Source organism: Uranotaenia lowii, chromosome 3 (assembly GCF_029784155.1).
Source record: "Uranotaenia lowii strain MFRU-FL chromosome 3, ASM2978415v1, whole genome shotgun sequence".
NCBI lineage: Eukaryota > Metazoa > Arthropoda > Insecta > Diptera > Culicidae > Uranotaenia > Uranotaenia lowii.
Genome location: NC_073693.1, coordinates 44,419,655 through 44,436,031, shown reverse-complemented (window position 1 = coordinate 44,436,031; position 16,377 = coordinate 44,419,655). Strand labels below are relative to the sequence as shown.

Genomic DNA, 16,377 nt, shown 5'->3' with positions numbered 1-16,377 from the left:
TAGAATATAAACAAAACCATAAAGAAAACAATAATAAAAATGCCAAAATTCGCAAAATGATAAATTTTGAAAAAAAAATAATGAAAATGGAAAAAAAAACAAACAAAACTTATAACAATATGATGAAAAATTTAAAGTCAATTGGCAAAAACCCAAAAATGGCACAAGTTTTTAATGTCGAAAAAGTGACAATAATATAAACAAAATGACAAAATTGACAACACAAATATAAAGAGAATTTAATCAAACAAAACAGAAATTCAAAATAAACAGTTGTTACAAAAATAAAAAAGGCAGATTTGACATAATGGTAATATTAAAAAAATTATAATATCATAAAAATAACAATAAATGACTTATGTATATCATTTCCATCAAGAATGACAAAAATTACTTAATTGACAAAAAAGAAAAAGTGACAACACTGATAAAAACAAAAATTACAAAATAACTAAATGACAAAAATTTCAAAAAAAATGTGAAAATGTTGAAGCAACAAAAAAACGATAAATTTGGCACGATAAAAATAACAAAAATGACTTGAATGACAGAAACGACAAATATAAGAAAAAATACAAAACAAATATAAATGACAAACAGACAAATAGCCAACAAAAACAAAAATTTAAAAAATGACAAATATTACAAAAATGACCAAAATTCAGGGAATGTTCAAAATTGAAAATATGAAAAAATTGTCAAAATCAGCCAAACATACGAAATTGAAATGACAAAATTACAAAATTTACTGATATCATCAAAATGATAATAATAACAAAATTGAAAAAAAAGACAGTCATTATAACAACGACAAAATCGAAAAAAATGACAAACATGACAAAAATGACAAAAACATAAAAAAAATTGGCTTAAATTACAAAAATTGAAAACATTACAAAAATGAAAAAAATGAGCAAAATGACAAAATTTACAAAAATTAACACCAATGAGAAAAATTACAAAATAACAATCATTGCAATGACAAACATGAAAAAATGATCAAAATGACAAATATGAAAAAAATGACGAAAATCACCAAAATCACAAAAATTACAAGAATGACAAGAATGGCAAAAATGACAAAAATGACAATAATATCAAAAATGACCCAAATGACAAAATGACAAAAATGAAAAAAAAAGTCAAAAATGACAAAAATGAAAAAATATGGCAAAAATGACAAAAATGACAAAAATTGCAAAAAACACATAAATCAGAAAAATTACGAATATGACAATAATGAAAAAATGACAAGAATGATAAAATGACATAAATGAAGAAAATTACTGATGATTAAAATGACAATAGTGAAAAAAAAAACATAAATGAGAAAAAAAACCACAAAAAAATGACAAAAAATCACAAAAATGAAAAAAATCACGAAAACGGCAAAAATGACAAAAATTTGTAAAAATAACAAAAGTTACAAAAATGACAAAAGTGACAAAAATTACTAAAAATCACAAAAATGACGGATATGAAAAAAAGGACAAAAATGACAAAAATCACGAAAATGACAAAATTGACAAAAAAAATTACAAAAATGACAAATACCACAAAAATGACAAAAATAACAAAAAAATATAAATGTGACAAAAAAGACGAAAGAGACAAAAATGACAAAAATTACAAAAAACGACAAAATTGACAAAAAAGACTAAATGTACAGAAATGACAATAATGACAAAAAATAACTAAAATGACAAAAATGACAAAAATGACAAAAATGACAAAAATGACAAAAATGACAAAAATGACAAAAATGACAAAAATGACAAAAATGACAAAAATGACAAAAATGACAAAAATGACAAAAATGACAAAAATGACAAAAATGACAAAAAGGACAAAAAGGACAAAAATGACAAAAATGACAAAAAATTACAAAAAATTACAAAAATGAAAAAAATGACAAAAATGGCAAAAATGACAAAAATTATAAAAATTATAAAAGTTACAATAATTACAAAAATATGACAAAAAATAGCACAGTGAAAAAAATGTTAAAAAAAATAACACAAATTACAAAAATGACAAAAACGACAAAAATGACAAAAATGACGAAAAGGACAAAGATGACAAAAATGACAAAAACTACAAAAATTACAAAAATGACAAAATTGCCTAAAATGACAAAAAAAAACATGAAAAATTGACAAAAATTATAAAAATTGCAAAACTTATAAAAATTACAAAAATGACAAAAGTGACGAAAATGCAAAAATGATCAAAATGAACAAATGACAAAAAAAAACCAACAATGACAACAATGACAAAAATTTCAAAAAAATGACAGAAAAAGCAAAAATAAGAAATAAAAACAGAATTGACAATAATCACAAAAATCACGAAATTACAAAAATTACATAACTAAAATAACAACAAAAATGATCTAAATTACATAAATGAAAAAAAAAAAATGACAAAACGACTAAATTGACAAACAAACGAAATTGACGAAAATAACATAAATGACAAAATTGACAAGCAAACAAAAATTACAAAAATGAGAAAAATGACAATATTGACAAAAATGACAAAAATCACAAAAATGACAAAAATTACATCAATTACAAAAATTTCAAAAAAATGACAAAAATGACAGAAATGACAAAAATTACGAAAATAGCAAAATTGACAAAATACACAAAAATGATTACAGTGACAAAAATGACAAAAAAACTAAATTGACAAAATTGACAAAAATGACAAAAATGGCAAACATGACAAAAATGTCAAAACTGACAAAAATGACAAAAATAAAGAAAATGACAAAATTGACAAAAATGACAAAAATGACTTAAATGACTAAAATGACTAAAATGACAAATATGACAAAAATCACAAAAATGACAAAAATCAAAAAAAAATAACAAGAGTGACAAAAATGACATCAAAATCACATAAATAAATACAAATGACAAAAATGACAACAGTGACAAAAATTACAAAAATTACAAAAATCACAATAATGACGAAAATCACGACTTATGCCTTATCAGAAAAATGAAAAAATAACAAAAATGATTTCATCGACGTAATTTACGCAAAAGTTGAAAAATATACAATCAGATAACTGTGTGTTGAAATAATTCAATGAAATGACAAAAATGATAAAATATCCAAAATCTCAAACAACCATTTTGTCAGAAGCAGAAATATAAAAAAATTCCAAAATGATTAGAATAACATGAGTGACAAAAATTCAAGAAATGTAAATATAAACAGAAACAATTTGGAAAGAATGAATTCAAAAATATTACAAATTGACAAAATAAGAAAGGATTTCAATAAAGAAACAAATTACAAAATAAAATGAAAAAAGTTGCAGAAAAAAATAAAAAGTGTGAAACAAACAAAAGTGAAAAAAATTCGATTAATTTGCAACCAAATTTACCAAACTTACTAAAATAAGCAAACCTACAAAATTACACAAAAAAGTAAGTATCAGTTTTGAACAAAATGACAGAAAAGACAGAAACAACAACAAAATACGGATATCGCACAGCTAATTAATAGACGAGAAGTAAAACAGCAGTTTATTAAAAATTCAAAAAAAAATGACAGAAAACACAAATCATATAGGAATACATGATCAAAACAGACAAATATTAGAAAGCAATACATACATGGCAAATAAAACAGCAGTGAAACAAAACCCTTGAAAATGACAGAAAATTCAAAATCGATAGAATGGAAAAATAAATGATTTAACAGAAATTATTAAAAAAATACGATTAGTGATAAGTGACATAAATGAAAAACATACAAAAAAACAGTAATGAAAAAAATTCAACAGTCACAAAAACTACAGAAATAACTAACATGAAAAAAAAACGAAATGAAAAAAAATTAAAATGATCAAACTTGACAAAAAAAGTTTTAATTGATCAAATGACAAAAAAAAGATAAAAACTATAAAAATTAATTTGAACACAATTTTGATCATCTTTGTCATTTAGTCATTCCTAGGAGAGAATATCATCGAAAGTTAAAAAGTTCGAGATTGGATTTTGAGATTTTTCCATTCTTTTACATTTCTTTTTTATATTTATTACAATTTCATCAATTTACAATATACGAAATCATTTTTTCCAAGTTTTTTCGCGAAAAGGTTTTTTTTTTACCGATGGAATAATTTCCTTGGGAAAATTGCCATTGAACTTGTGCCTTGAATGCCATTTTGTTATTTTTTCGTTTGATTAAGATAGTCTAGATCTCTTATATAACTTCCCCAAGAATATTTGAACAAAATTGAGAGCGATTTTATTCAATTGATAATTTATAGATTCTATGAAAGCCCAAGCAGAAAGTAATAGCAAAACCAGAAAAATATATCTTTTTCGAAGCTCTCCAAGTATTAAGACAGTCGGGCTGTTCTTCTCTCGAACAAATCGTTGGCGACACCAGCTCAATGTTTAAAATGCTGCTGCTCTGCGAGATGGGAACTAAGCTTTGATGCTTTTTTGCTCAAGCATTGCAACTTTGCATTCAAGATTTGAGAAAAAGCACTTGATCGCATTAAAACTTTGAAAATTAAAAGTCAGTTCACTTACATCACACAATGATTAAAAAATGATGACTTTAAAAATGAAAATGTTTTAGTCAATAAGATTCTATCAATTTTTGTTCTCTATTTCCGGTTCTCATCTTAAACTTTTTTTACGACAGATATCAACTTTATAATTTAAAAAACATTTTCAAGTCAAAAATAATTTGATTCAATTATCTAAAGGTTGTTGATAGAGTTTTTTGTTGAATATTTACAGTTTTTATCATAATTTTCCTACAGTTAATTCAAAGATGAAATGTATTAAACTTCTCTGAGAGTTTTGTGGATTTTGTGGAAAATAAAGTTATTTCGATAGAGGTCTCAGAAAATTCATATAGCTTTGTTGAGAATTTCATTATTTAACTTTTTTCAGAATTTCTATATCTTTCTATTTTCAAATATCCATATCCCTCTTTCCGCAAAACGGTAGTAATATTTTGGAGGAAATTTTGATAAAGCTAAAAATCCCCACATCCTAGCAAAATGTTATCATTTGCTTCCGCAGCAGGAATCTCATAAGACAATTCAGTAAGAATTACTAATTTTCCTAGAAACACCTTCTAACGCCAAGGCAGAAACACAAAATCGCAAAACTAAACCTACCCTAACTACACGCAATCCATTTTCCCGATTAACTTCCTACGGCTAAGCCCAAAGTTCGGCACCACCTGAACACTCAAAACTAACGTTTCTTCTTTTGCATCGTTCCCCTCCCTTCAAACAGGTGACGCCACAGTCGCCAGAATTCATTCCAACCAACCGACTGACCGCATCGTCATCACCGAACTTTTACTCGAGCTACTCGATACTCGGTAGCAACGGCAGCGTCGCGGGAAACGGCGTAGGAGCAGGAGCTGGCGTGGGCGTGACCATCCCAGGGGCCATTTCCGGTTCCGGCAACGGCAGTGTGGCAGCGAGCACCACCAACAGCAATGGTGCAACCGCAGTCGTCGGAATCCCGCAGGCAGCGCAGCTTTCATCGGTGGCGACGGCGATCGTTCCGGGGATGGGCGGCGGAGGAGGAGGAGGTGGAGACAGGGCAGGTGAAAGAGGGGGAGGCGGAAGTGCCGGTGGATCCAAATCTCAGGCCAGCAGCTACGGCAGCAGTATACTTGGGAGCTCGCTCAGCAACAGCTCGACCTACGCCGTTACGCCAATTAAGGGTGAGTTAGTACCTAGATGCGTATGTAGGATGGCAGGAAGAGGCAGAAGAATGGCGGTGGTTGTGGTTTTGAACTGATGTGAGATTTCGGGGAATGTTTCGCCCAAAATTGGCGAAGGCGGAAGTTTCTTTCCATTCCATTCAACTTTCGAGGGCCGCGACTAGGTTGAGTCATCTTGATCCAAATCAAATCACAAAAATATTTGATGATGATGAAAAGTTTTGATCAGAATTCTTCACCAATTTTTCCGTTCGTCAATATTTAAAACGAATCAGATATTTAACTCAAATTTTTTTATTAGATGCGATTTTGATAATTTTAGCACTAGGTTTCCGGACGCACAAGATAATTTCTGTTCAAATTCAATATTTAAACCATGTTTTAGAATAATATTTAAGTCTAAATTATATATCAAGGTAGAACAAACATTTTCCTAGCTGAATCTGAGCCATTTTTCCAACTTGGTTCGTGTAAATATCCACATGATTCAAATCCGTCAAATTTTAGGGGTTCTAGTAAACCTAGTGTTAAAAACAGTTTGATTTACAGTACAACTAGTTCGTTTGACTTCCTGTTTATTCTTTCATATTTATTTATCTGCAACCTGTATAAAAATATTACCTTTCTAGGCACAAGTTGGAGTAAACTGACGTTGACGTTGAAGGAAATGTCCTCGTTAATGTAAATTATTTGTGTCATCATTTCTGAATTTGACTATAAATGCAAGCGGGAAATGCGTAAAAAGGCGTGATTTTAAATCCATCGGTTAAATGTCGGGAATTTCTCCAAGTAATCAGGATTTTTTGCCTCAGCTGTTCAATTCTTATATTTCAGTGCTTTCAATGCGCCAGGATAGCTGAAAAAAGGTGAAACTAACCCAAGTAACAATTTAAGTTTTATTCCAACCTTAACAGTTCGCTTAAGACTATTTCCTAAAGCTACTTTATAAGCCAAAGCGCATTCTACGCTATTAGCACAACTACTTTAAAGTTAACATATGGCCAAAAGGGACCATTTTGTTAACGTTTTTAAAGCTTATTCTATACGCTATAATAAAACATCCAACAGAATAGTTTTATTCGACCTTATAGACATAGCTTTTAGAAACCTTTCAGAGCCCTCTTCAGACTATCCACAGCTCTTTTAAAACTACGTCGTGGAATCTGATAGGAATTTTACTGTGGGAGCTGTGGAATCTGATAGGAATTTTACTGTGGCAGCTGTGGAATCTAATAGAAATTTTACTGTGGGAGCTTTCTTTTCCGTTTTTTCTCGTTTTATCACTTACTCTCCCAAGCATTTGATAATAGGTAAAGATTCCATTTAAAATATTTTAAAAATATTCTCATTCTCATTTTCAATATATCTAAGCAAGGAACTTCCTGCAACATCAGATTTCTGGTGAAGTATATACGAAATAGCATCAAAACTTAAGCGCGCCTCAAAGAAAATCAAGGTTGACCATATTTTAAGCATTTTTTAAATAAAAAAATTATAATTAAAGGAAAAAATAAATTGGCTCAAATGATGCAATTTTTGTTTTACATTAAAATTCATCACCTATACAACAAATAGTACCGTCAACATTGTCAAATTGATGAAAATGTCTAGTTTTTAGTATTAAAGTATTATTTACAGCAACATGGCGTCATTAATTTCGATTCAATTTCACAATCAACATGGCGTTAAGTAAATTAATATTGAAAATCTTAAGGCAGTTGTAAAACAGGGTTAAGATTGTTTTATGACGGTTAGAAAAATGTGGTAATAAAACAATTTCAATAAGCAGTTTTTAAATGTTTTAAGAGACCTTGAATCACAGCTTCGTTTGACGTTTCTCTAAATGGAATACACGCTCATGATGGATTTATCCATTTTTGAGAAAGAGAAGTTTTTCGCAATAAATGAAAACATTTCGATTTGTTGCTTGGCAAAAGGCATTCATGCAACTTTTTGTTTTGTTTCCGTTTGACTATGAGGATGGTCAATCATCTTCAAATAACAAATAGGTATTGCTATCAAATAATCTCAAACTATTTTGGAATAGAACATTTTCTGTCATCAAAACCCTGGCCTCAAAGCTAAATAATAACCCGCATAAATGAGGATTATAACCAAATGATTTTTGAGGCGTAATAACACGTTTAGCAAACGATTATTGGAATTGTAAAAACATTTCCTGAATCGTGAATTCCGAAATGATTGAATTTTGAATTTGTAGTTAGGTTATGTAAAACAGTAATAAACTGTTAAAACAGTTGTATGGGAAAACAATTGGAAGCGATAAAACGATTCTTTAAAACGTCCTTCGGATGTTTTGCTTACTATTACCAGAACTGCCTTACGCTTTAAATAAATCGTTATTTTCAATGATCGGCCAATGCTAGTGGTCTTCATTCTGAATACATCATCTGAAACTTGTTGAGGCTGATTTAGAATGAGCATTTTCGCTTGTGATGAAACTCAATTTCTCCGTCTTTGGTGAGTTGAAGCCGGTTTCTGCAGTCTTCCAGAAATTTTCAAGGACGGTTTATCTGAAAATAATTTGGTTAGTTCTGGATTGGATGACGTAAATAAAGATCAACTTCGCATTGAGAGACAGAGATGGATAAATAAAACAACTAGTTTAATAGGCGTACTTGTAAATGAATTTTCTAATACATTTATTCTTATCGAATCACAAATACCATTTATTCACAGTGGTCTTTTATTCGAACCCTGAGAATTGAGCGAATAATGATATGGACTGATTTGCGGTTGTTTTGAAATTTGAATGCGGATACAACAAAGTTGTTTTTATTTTTAAGATGAATTTAGCTGTGTTAATTTATATCATTTTGATAGCACGTTTTTCTCAATTTTGAGTGATAATCCTTTCGAAACAGGTTATGCTATCTCAAAAAGAGGTAAAAAAGTTTAAGCGTGTATACGTTCTTCTCGATTGTCAAATTATCTGTCACTTAGTTTTATCATGCCTACATTGACTGTTCCAATAAAACAGTTTTTCAACTTGGCTTGAAGGCTAGTTTTAAAAGCGCATTGAACGCATTTTTAAAACTGGTACCTAAGCTCTAATAAAAACAGGAAAGTATGTGTTTTATTGATGCTTAAGCAATACTTTTGCAACGTTTTTACAGCACTCTTAAGATAGTGTTTTATTCAAGTTTTAGCAAAACTTTCAGGGCTCTTTTAAAACACACGATAAATGAAGCATTTCCTATGTTACAACAGAACCGTTTTAAAAATTTGATGCCATGGAAAAGTCTTCATAAAACAATATTAAAACTCAAAAAAGCCAATTGGCTTAATCTATGTTACTTGGGATACTCAAACGATAGTTAAAAAAAAATTGACACTTCGAGCCACTCAAAAATGATAAAACTGTAGACTTCAGTTCAGGTCCATTTTTTTATGAGAAATAGATTGTAGAAATACAAGATTTTTTCGATTGAGTTTCTTTGCGATCTATAATATGTTAACTGACGTTTAACTTGCATCTTAAGTAAGGGAATGTTTAAGTAAAAATTTCGAACATCAACTAATCAAGCACATAACGTGTACTTGTACGCGCACATGTGTGTGATTAAAATAGCATTTGAAATAAGAACTTCGAAAACTGGTTGATATTTGCATACGAAGTGAAATCAGAGATTCGTCGTTCACTTTAGCTTTAGAGAGATTTCATGAATCGTTGAATCTCTAAATAGTGAAACGGTTCAGACATAAACTTTAAATGAATAAACTTTCAATAAATGCCTAGCATCTTACATGTTTTGAAGCTTATCTTATAATTTTTGCTACAATTTGAACTTTGTGAATTTTTTAAACGAATTGGGTTTGACCAGTCCGAATTGAGAATCATGAGATAATTTTCCAACAACAGAATTTGAATCGCAAAAAAGCTTATAATGATTGACGGAAATTAGTTTCATGGATTAAAAACAACTTATTATGACAATTTATGAATTGTAAGGAGCAAATTCATAAATTTTGTCTCTTCACGAAGAAAATTGTATGGTATTTCCAACAATAATCCACTTATTTCAACCATATATCTAATTGATTTTAGAGCAACTATTATTATCAAAATTTCAACAATACATAAAATAGACAATTTGATTGATTTCGTACATTCAACAATTTATACATAAAAAATTAACTATGGTTGTGTGATTGATTTTATGCATTCAACCATAAATATAATAGATTCAACTATAATATATGATTCATGTTATACATTCAACCATAATTATAGTAGATTCAACTATAATAATATGATTGATTTGATTATAAACATGATAGCTTCAATTATAATAATCTGGTTGATTTAATTGTAAATATGGTAGATTCAACTATGATAATATGATTTATTTAATTATAAATATGATGGATTCAATTATATTTCTATGATTGATTTAATAAAGTCAACTTTAAATATTAAATCACTAATCACTAATCACTAATCGTACTTCCACAGCCAGAACTTAAGTCTGAGTCCCGAAGAATAATAAAAACATGTTATTATTCATCTTGTCTTCGTTCATGCTTTTAATTATGTTAACATAGATACATTAAAATAATTAAAAACATAAAATGGTCGGGCCTGCTGTGGATCAGAGAACGCAGAGACGTCAGGAACAAAAAGAAAGAAGAAGCGTGGACCACCAGTACCATACGCTCCGAAGGGCATTGCGGTGGAAGCACTAGCTAAAAAAGTGCTCCTTGTTGAAAATGGAACCTATGGAATATGACCCATCCTTCAGCGGCTGGAAATGAGTTACTTTGTACACAGAAATCTTTAAGCAAGAATTACCATCATCATCAACATCATCAAACAAGGTATTCGTCTGGAGAACTTTAAATTATTAAATATAATAAATGTGGATATTTGCTTTATTGATTTTTGTGTACCATCATTTCTGGTCATCAACCAAGGATTAAGCGCCTTTACTCGCTCTTGAAATTTTGCTGTCATTTTTAGAAGTTTATGCGCTCAGTTTTGCATCCGTAATTCCCCAGATTTGATTTAAAATGGACGATGGAACACTGAAGATTCGTTTGTGAGCGATCGAGGTAGAAAAACACTGACGACGAATTCTGTTCGTTCTAACTGGGCGAATGGAGATAACGAATACGGTAAAAGTATCATATTTCCAATGCCATATTACCTACAATGGGAATGATGCTTTCTACAGCCTTAGCTCCCGATATAAAACTATGTAAAGCACGCCTATATTTCATTTTTAATCACATTTTTGTGATCCCAAACACAGGGATTCAACCTTCTACTATTGGCATTGATTATGCTTCACAATGATCTTTGATCGAAAAGTTAATAAGTTATGTAGTATATGACCAGGTTGTAAAAGCAACATTCCCATTATTTGTTAAATCACATTAACAATACGATACTAAGAATTTTGGTTAAAATTTAATGTCAGTTTTGCTGCAAACACTCTACTAAGCTCGAAAAAGTAGTGTTTTTTACCTGCTTTGGTAAGTTCTTTTGTTTCCATGTTGTTAGAAGTGCGCGCTACCTCCATATGTGAGTGCACTTGTTCGACCATTGTTCGTTTTCGTCGCAAAAAAAGAGATTTATTGTCATTATTTCTTTCATAACTCTTCAAGGAGTTGATGGCCCACTTTGATGTCTTCAGATGAAAGTTGCATCATAAATTGAGCTATACAATGGTATTTTTTGCAAAATATTCGGTGGTGCAGACGGTACTTTTAGACGCCATTTAATGTTTATTTAAAACTTTTCATGTTGAAGGTCATTATTTAATTTTGTTCAACTATTTTATTTGAAAAGCTGATAAAATTTCAATGCATTTTGATGTGCTATTTTACAATTTCCGTTGAAAAATAACAGAGTTATGTAGCTTTGAAAAATGGTTATTTTTTATTTACAAAAAAATTAAACCGAAGCTAACTCAAAAAATAAAAATGTTAGAAATCTGAAAAAATACATGTGTTTTTAAGTCACAAAAATGAACCAAATTTTCAATTTTGGGGAAAATCTGAAGACCCCCGGCGCAAATTGTCAGATAATAAAAAAAAATCCCCATTCCTCAAACCTTCATTGGTTTACCATAAGAAAATGACCGAAAAAGCATAGCATGCCTTGAGCTTTCGTTGGAAACCAAAAAGCAAACATGCGACAAACACATTTCAAACAAAAACGCACCACCAAATGTCACCACAGAATCATTTTTTCAACTACAGTTCATATCTGTACATTCTGATTTTTTAACATAAACCTGCACTCTGATATTTGGTAACTTCAGGACATCCGCCTGTTGCTTGAACATTAGATGCAAACGTGCGTTCCCCCTTCAATCGAACAACACTTTGTTATCAAGAATCAAATTCTTGGGTGCCCAAATCCAACATCACAAAACAATTATTTTCACCATAAGCCAATGAGCACAACTGATGCAAACCATTCCCGATCATACGGCGATAGTTTTTTCCGCGTATTGAACTGATATTTTCACATTAAAACGGCAAATTTTCCGGAAAAATGATGAGCACGAAAAAAAAACACAATTTCGGCCGGTATTGGGAGACAAGAATTTTGTGCCGCCCGTTTAGCATCTCTCTTCATGAAATTTAATATATTTCACCGGGATTTCGCCGATGGAAACTTTAACACTTTATACCAGCCTTCACTTTGATACATGTTAAGATAATTTTATGTCCATTTTCCGATGTTAATTTTAGGATTTTATGATATTTTCGCGGACGACACGAAAAACGCGTGCGATTGGCAAAAGTCATCGCCTACTCAAAAGTCAACTTTAAATATTAAATTTAATTAAATTTAAATTCTGTTCATATTGGAAGCTATCATATTTTATGATGTTTTTCTCCAGAATAATTTTGTAGCAACGCTTTATTTTCTTTTATTTTATTATTTCTGAATTTGGCATTTAGTTCGTTTTAGGCGCCACGATGCTAGAAAAGTTGACCGAAAATCCCAATATCTACGCCCTGGTTCCTTCGCTGTTGTTCTTTTTGCATCTTGATGCATGGTTGCCCAGCAAATAGCAAATTGTGCGTCTTAACTAATCGGTCCCGGAGGACGAGGAGAGGGGAGGAATTCATTCAATATCATGACATCAATCTATCATTCGCTTTACCGACCTTTCTGACTTACAAATACTAGTTTCCTGTGGGATCCTGCCATGATCGCGTATGGTTCTGACCCGAAAAAAACAATCAAGCCAACAATCTGATTAGGTATCCGTTGCCACAAATGGATAAATGGCTGATTTAGAGATCGCATCAGCTTCGAGAATCCAACAGGATTTTTTAGTCAATCATTCTTATGGCTGTTTTTATCGTAATGCTGATCCCCATGAACGTCGGATTGTAGATTCAAATATAAATAAAAATTAATTTGAGCAGTTAAATGCATTGTTTTTCCTTTTTATTTTTAATAAGACAAATGTTTTTTTTTTTAATTTAAATATATATTCCATTAGAGGCATATTTTTTAATGCAATTGATATTGCTGCTCCACCGTTTCCAGAAGGATATTTTTTGAGAGTTGCGCGGAAAACGCCACCCTTGCCTAGAAACAAATTGAAAAAATCGTCAAAATCTAAATCGGTTTTTTTTTTCAACCGAGAGAACATTACAAATATTTAAAAAATATCAAATTAGTTACGTGGTAAAATTGGTTTGGAAACATTTTAGGGGATTTTGCTTCGGCCTACCGGGATCAAAGCATGCGCGCTTCAACATATATATCCCAGCGGATGAATCTAAAACTGAAAACAACTGTTAGTAGAACAAATCAACTTACACAACAAATTGAACTTACATTTTCGCTTTCTGATGTGTGTTCTCCAAAAAATAACTTCCCCCATCTTCTGTTTTTGTGACATTCATAAACTAAAATTTAGAATCTCTAAATTGACATGAATAAAATAGCCAAATCCGCCATATTTTAGTTTGTATTAGCGATGACCAGATGAGAAATCCTCAATAGTCAAAACAACTTTACAGCATCGCTAGTTTATTCGTAGCTATCAATGTAGATTTAGCAATATTATGGGTTCAACCAAAAATCAGTGATATGGAAGAGCCAATCATACGAATTTTGATAACAACCTGTAGAGTTTTTTAATCCGTGTTAGATCAATCACCAGTTTGTAGTGGAATCAAATATATTTATAGTTGAATGCCTAAAATCAATCATACATTTGTAGCTTAATCTATCATATTTACAGTTGAATCAATTATACTATTATAGTTGAATCCATTATATTCACAGTTGATTGCGTCAAGTCAATCATCAGTTTGTAGTTGAGTCTATTATATTTATAGTTGGATGCCGAAAAATCAACTACGCTTTGTTGATTGGTATAACCAGCTGAAATAATAAGAATAACTGTGGTCTTTTTTTCGCCGTGTTGTATGAATATTTGTACATTAAACTGAAGTTTTTCGAAAAAAATGTTGATTCCGTTTAGTTTGGTCTTGTCGAATTCCAACCATTTGTCCCCTGGTATATAATTGAAAACCTTAGAAATATTTTTAGATGAAATATCACGAAGAAAAACATTAAAATTGTTGTATCATTGTGGTTGCATGGAAAAAAAAACTAAATTTCTGGCAGGTAAAGTTTTTGAATTTGAAATACTAAATATGTTAAGCTCATGAGACCATGCGGATAAAAGTCGTGGAAAAATGTGGAATTAAAATTGAGTGACCACCCTGTTATTCGCTTAATAATTCAATCTCATCTAAGATTGTTCTCTCATCCCGTAGATTTTCAATTTGATAAGATATTGAAGCTCGACGCACTTTCTAAAATTTCAAACTGTCTTCTCGACTCGCTTTGAATTGTGATCTTATCCCAAGCTGTCCTCTCAACCCGCTTGATAATCAATTTGATAAGTTTTAAAGCCTTTCTCTTTATTTGCCTTTTAATTTCAAGCTGTTTCTCAACTCGCTTGAAATTTTATCGATATGTTCAGGCTGTCCTCTCAACTCGCCTTTCAATTTCAAGCTGCCTTCTCAACCCGCAAATTGTGACTATGGTTAAGCTGTCCTTACGACTCGCTCAACATTTTGGTTTTACTCTTTACTATTTTTTCAACGCAACTTGAATTAAGTTGAATTTTTTTCCATATATTCCGGTATTGGAATCATATCATAACTCGTTCATTTGCTTTTTCATTAATTTAAGCAATAAGGTTTTTTTTCAACGATTTAACGTGATAGCACGCGATAGGTCCACAAGCATTACTGAAAAATGTCCGAGCCATAGATGTCATGGCTATGAGTTCGATTCCAGGTCATCTTCAGTGGAAAAATTTAAAAAAAAAAATCATGTAGAAAATTACCCTAGAGATCCCCTAATATGCAGAAGCGAACATCAACATAAGCCAAATTCAGTATCATGGCAGAAAAATGAAGTCAAACAAAAATCGAAAATATATTTTTTTCCCGCATGGTTGTTCCTCATTTAAACGCCATTTGCAATTTTCCAGCATTTGGCCCATAAACGCGATAGCATCAACCAATGCTAATACAGTGCTTTTAAAAAGTTACTAGCTGACCCGGTGTGCTTTTCTACATCTTTTAAAGTTGATGGAAATTGAACAAAAGAGAGTAATTCTTGTTTTTTTTTTAAATATTCTTTTCTGCTTTCAAAACCTGTCCTTAAATTTGTTTTACAATCATTTTTTGGTATCTTAAATCAAGATTCTGTATTCATTTATTTATTTATTTATAGGTTCCTGAATTCTGCCACAATATATGTTTTACTTTCCTCTCCTAAGCCAAATTTCTTTCCATTGCTTGATCACTTTCCAGGTCATTAAAAATAAAATTATGACAGTCCGCCTGTTTAATAATCAAGACTCGTACCCCAATGCCTTCAGAGTTATGCATAAAGTGTATGAGAACCCCCCTCTTCCCTATTAATCCCCCCCCCCCTCCGGGAGGGTTTCCGAATAAGCATAGAAAACCTTTCTCCATTCCAAAACCCTCCCCTACTAAAGTTTGTTTCTTTCGTATGACTAATTCTATAGATATGCAACTAAAATGTATGAGGCTCCCGTCTCCTTTTCCTATCTCATTCAATGGAAGAACAGAAGGGTCCCAAATAATTATGAAAACATAACTCCTATAAAAATACAATCTAATACAAAACCCGGTGTCTTTCGACAGATTAACTCTCTTCTCTTCGTGTTTGTTCACTGGCACAGGGGGGTCTCAGCAACCATAGAGTCTTTCTCTGTATCCAAATATCCTCCCATGCCAAATTTAGTTCCATTTGCTCGATCATTTCACCAATTCTGCAAAAAATGGAGCCCTCTCCCCCTTTATATTTCTCTAATGAAAGCTTCAAGCCATCTTGGGAACATTTCGTTCACCTAAATACTATCGCATGCCAAATTTGATTCCCCTCGCTTGATCAGTTAAAGCATGGATCACTACAAATTTGGACGCATTAAAAAGGGTCTATCTCGGAGCTATGTAAACGAAATAAAAATGTTTTGTGCTCAAATTGTAGGGTTTTTACTGCACTTTTGAGGAAAAATAATTAAAAAAATATTCCGATGTTGTTTTGATGAAATTTCGTACTTTTCGTCGAGAACCACTCATCTAAGTTTGGACACCTTATTCACTGACCCCTCAGCGGCC

At 31.2% G+C, this 16,377-nt stretch overlaps 1 protein-coding gene across 3 annotated transcripts in view; it reads left to right on the top strand.

Annotated features, from left to right (window-relative positions):
- Positions 1–16,377, top strand: part of LOC129758790 (PAN2-PAN3 deadenylation complex subunit PAN3) — a 114,890-nt gene that overhangs the window by 71,541 nt on the left and 26,972 nt on the right. For all 3 annotated transcript variants that reach the window (XM_055756408.1, XM_055756409.1, XM_055756407.1), the window contains one exon: positions 5,277–5,715. In XM_055756408.1, coding sequence (XP_055612383.1) covers positions 5,277–5,715 — 439 coding nt within the window. The remainder of the gene's footprint in view (positions 1–5,276; positions 5,716–16,377) is intronic.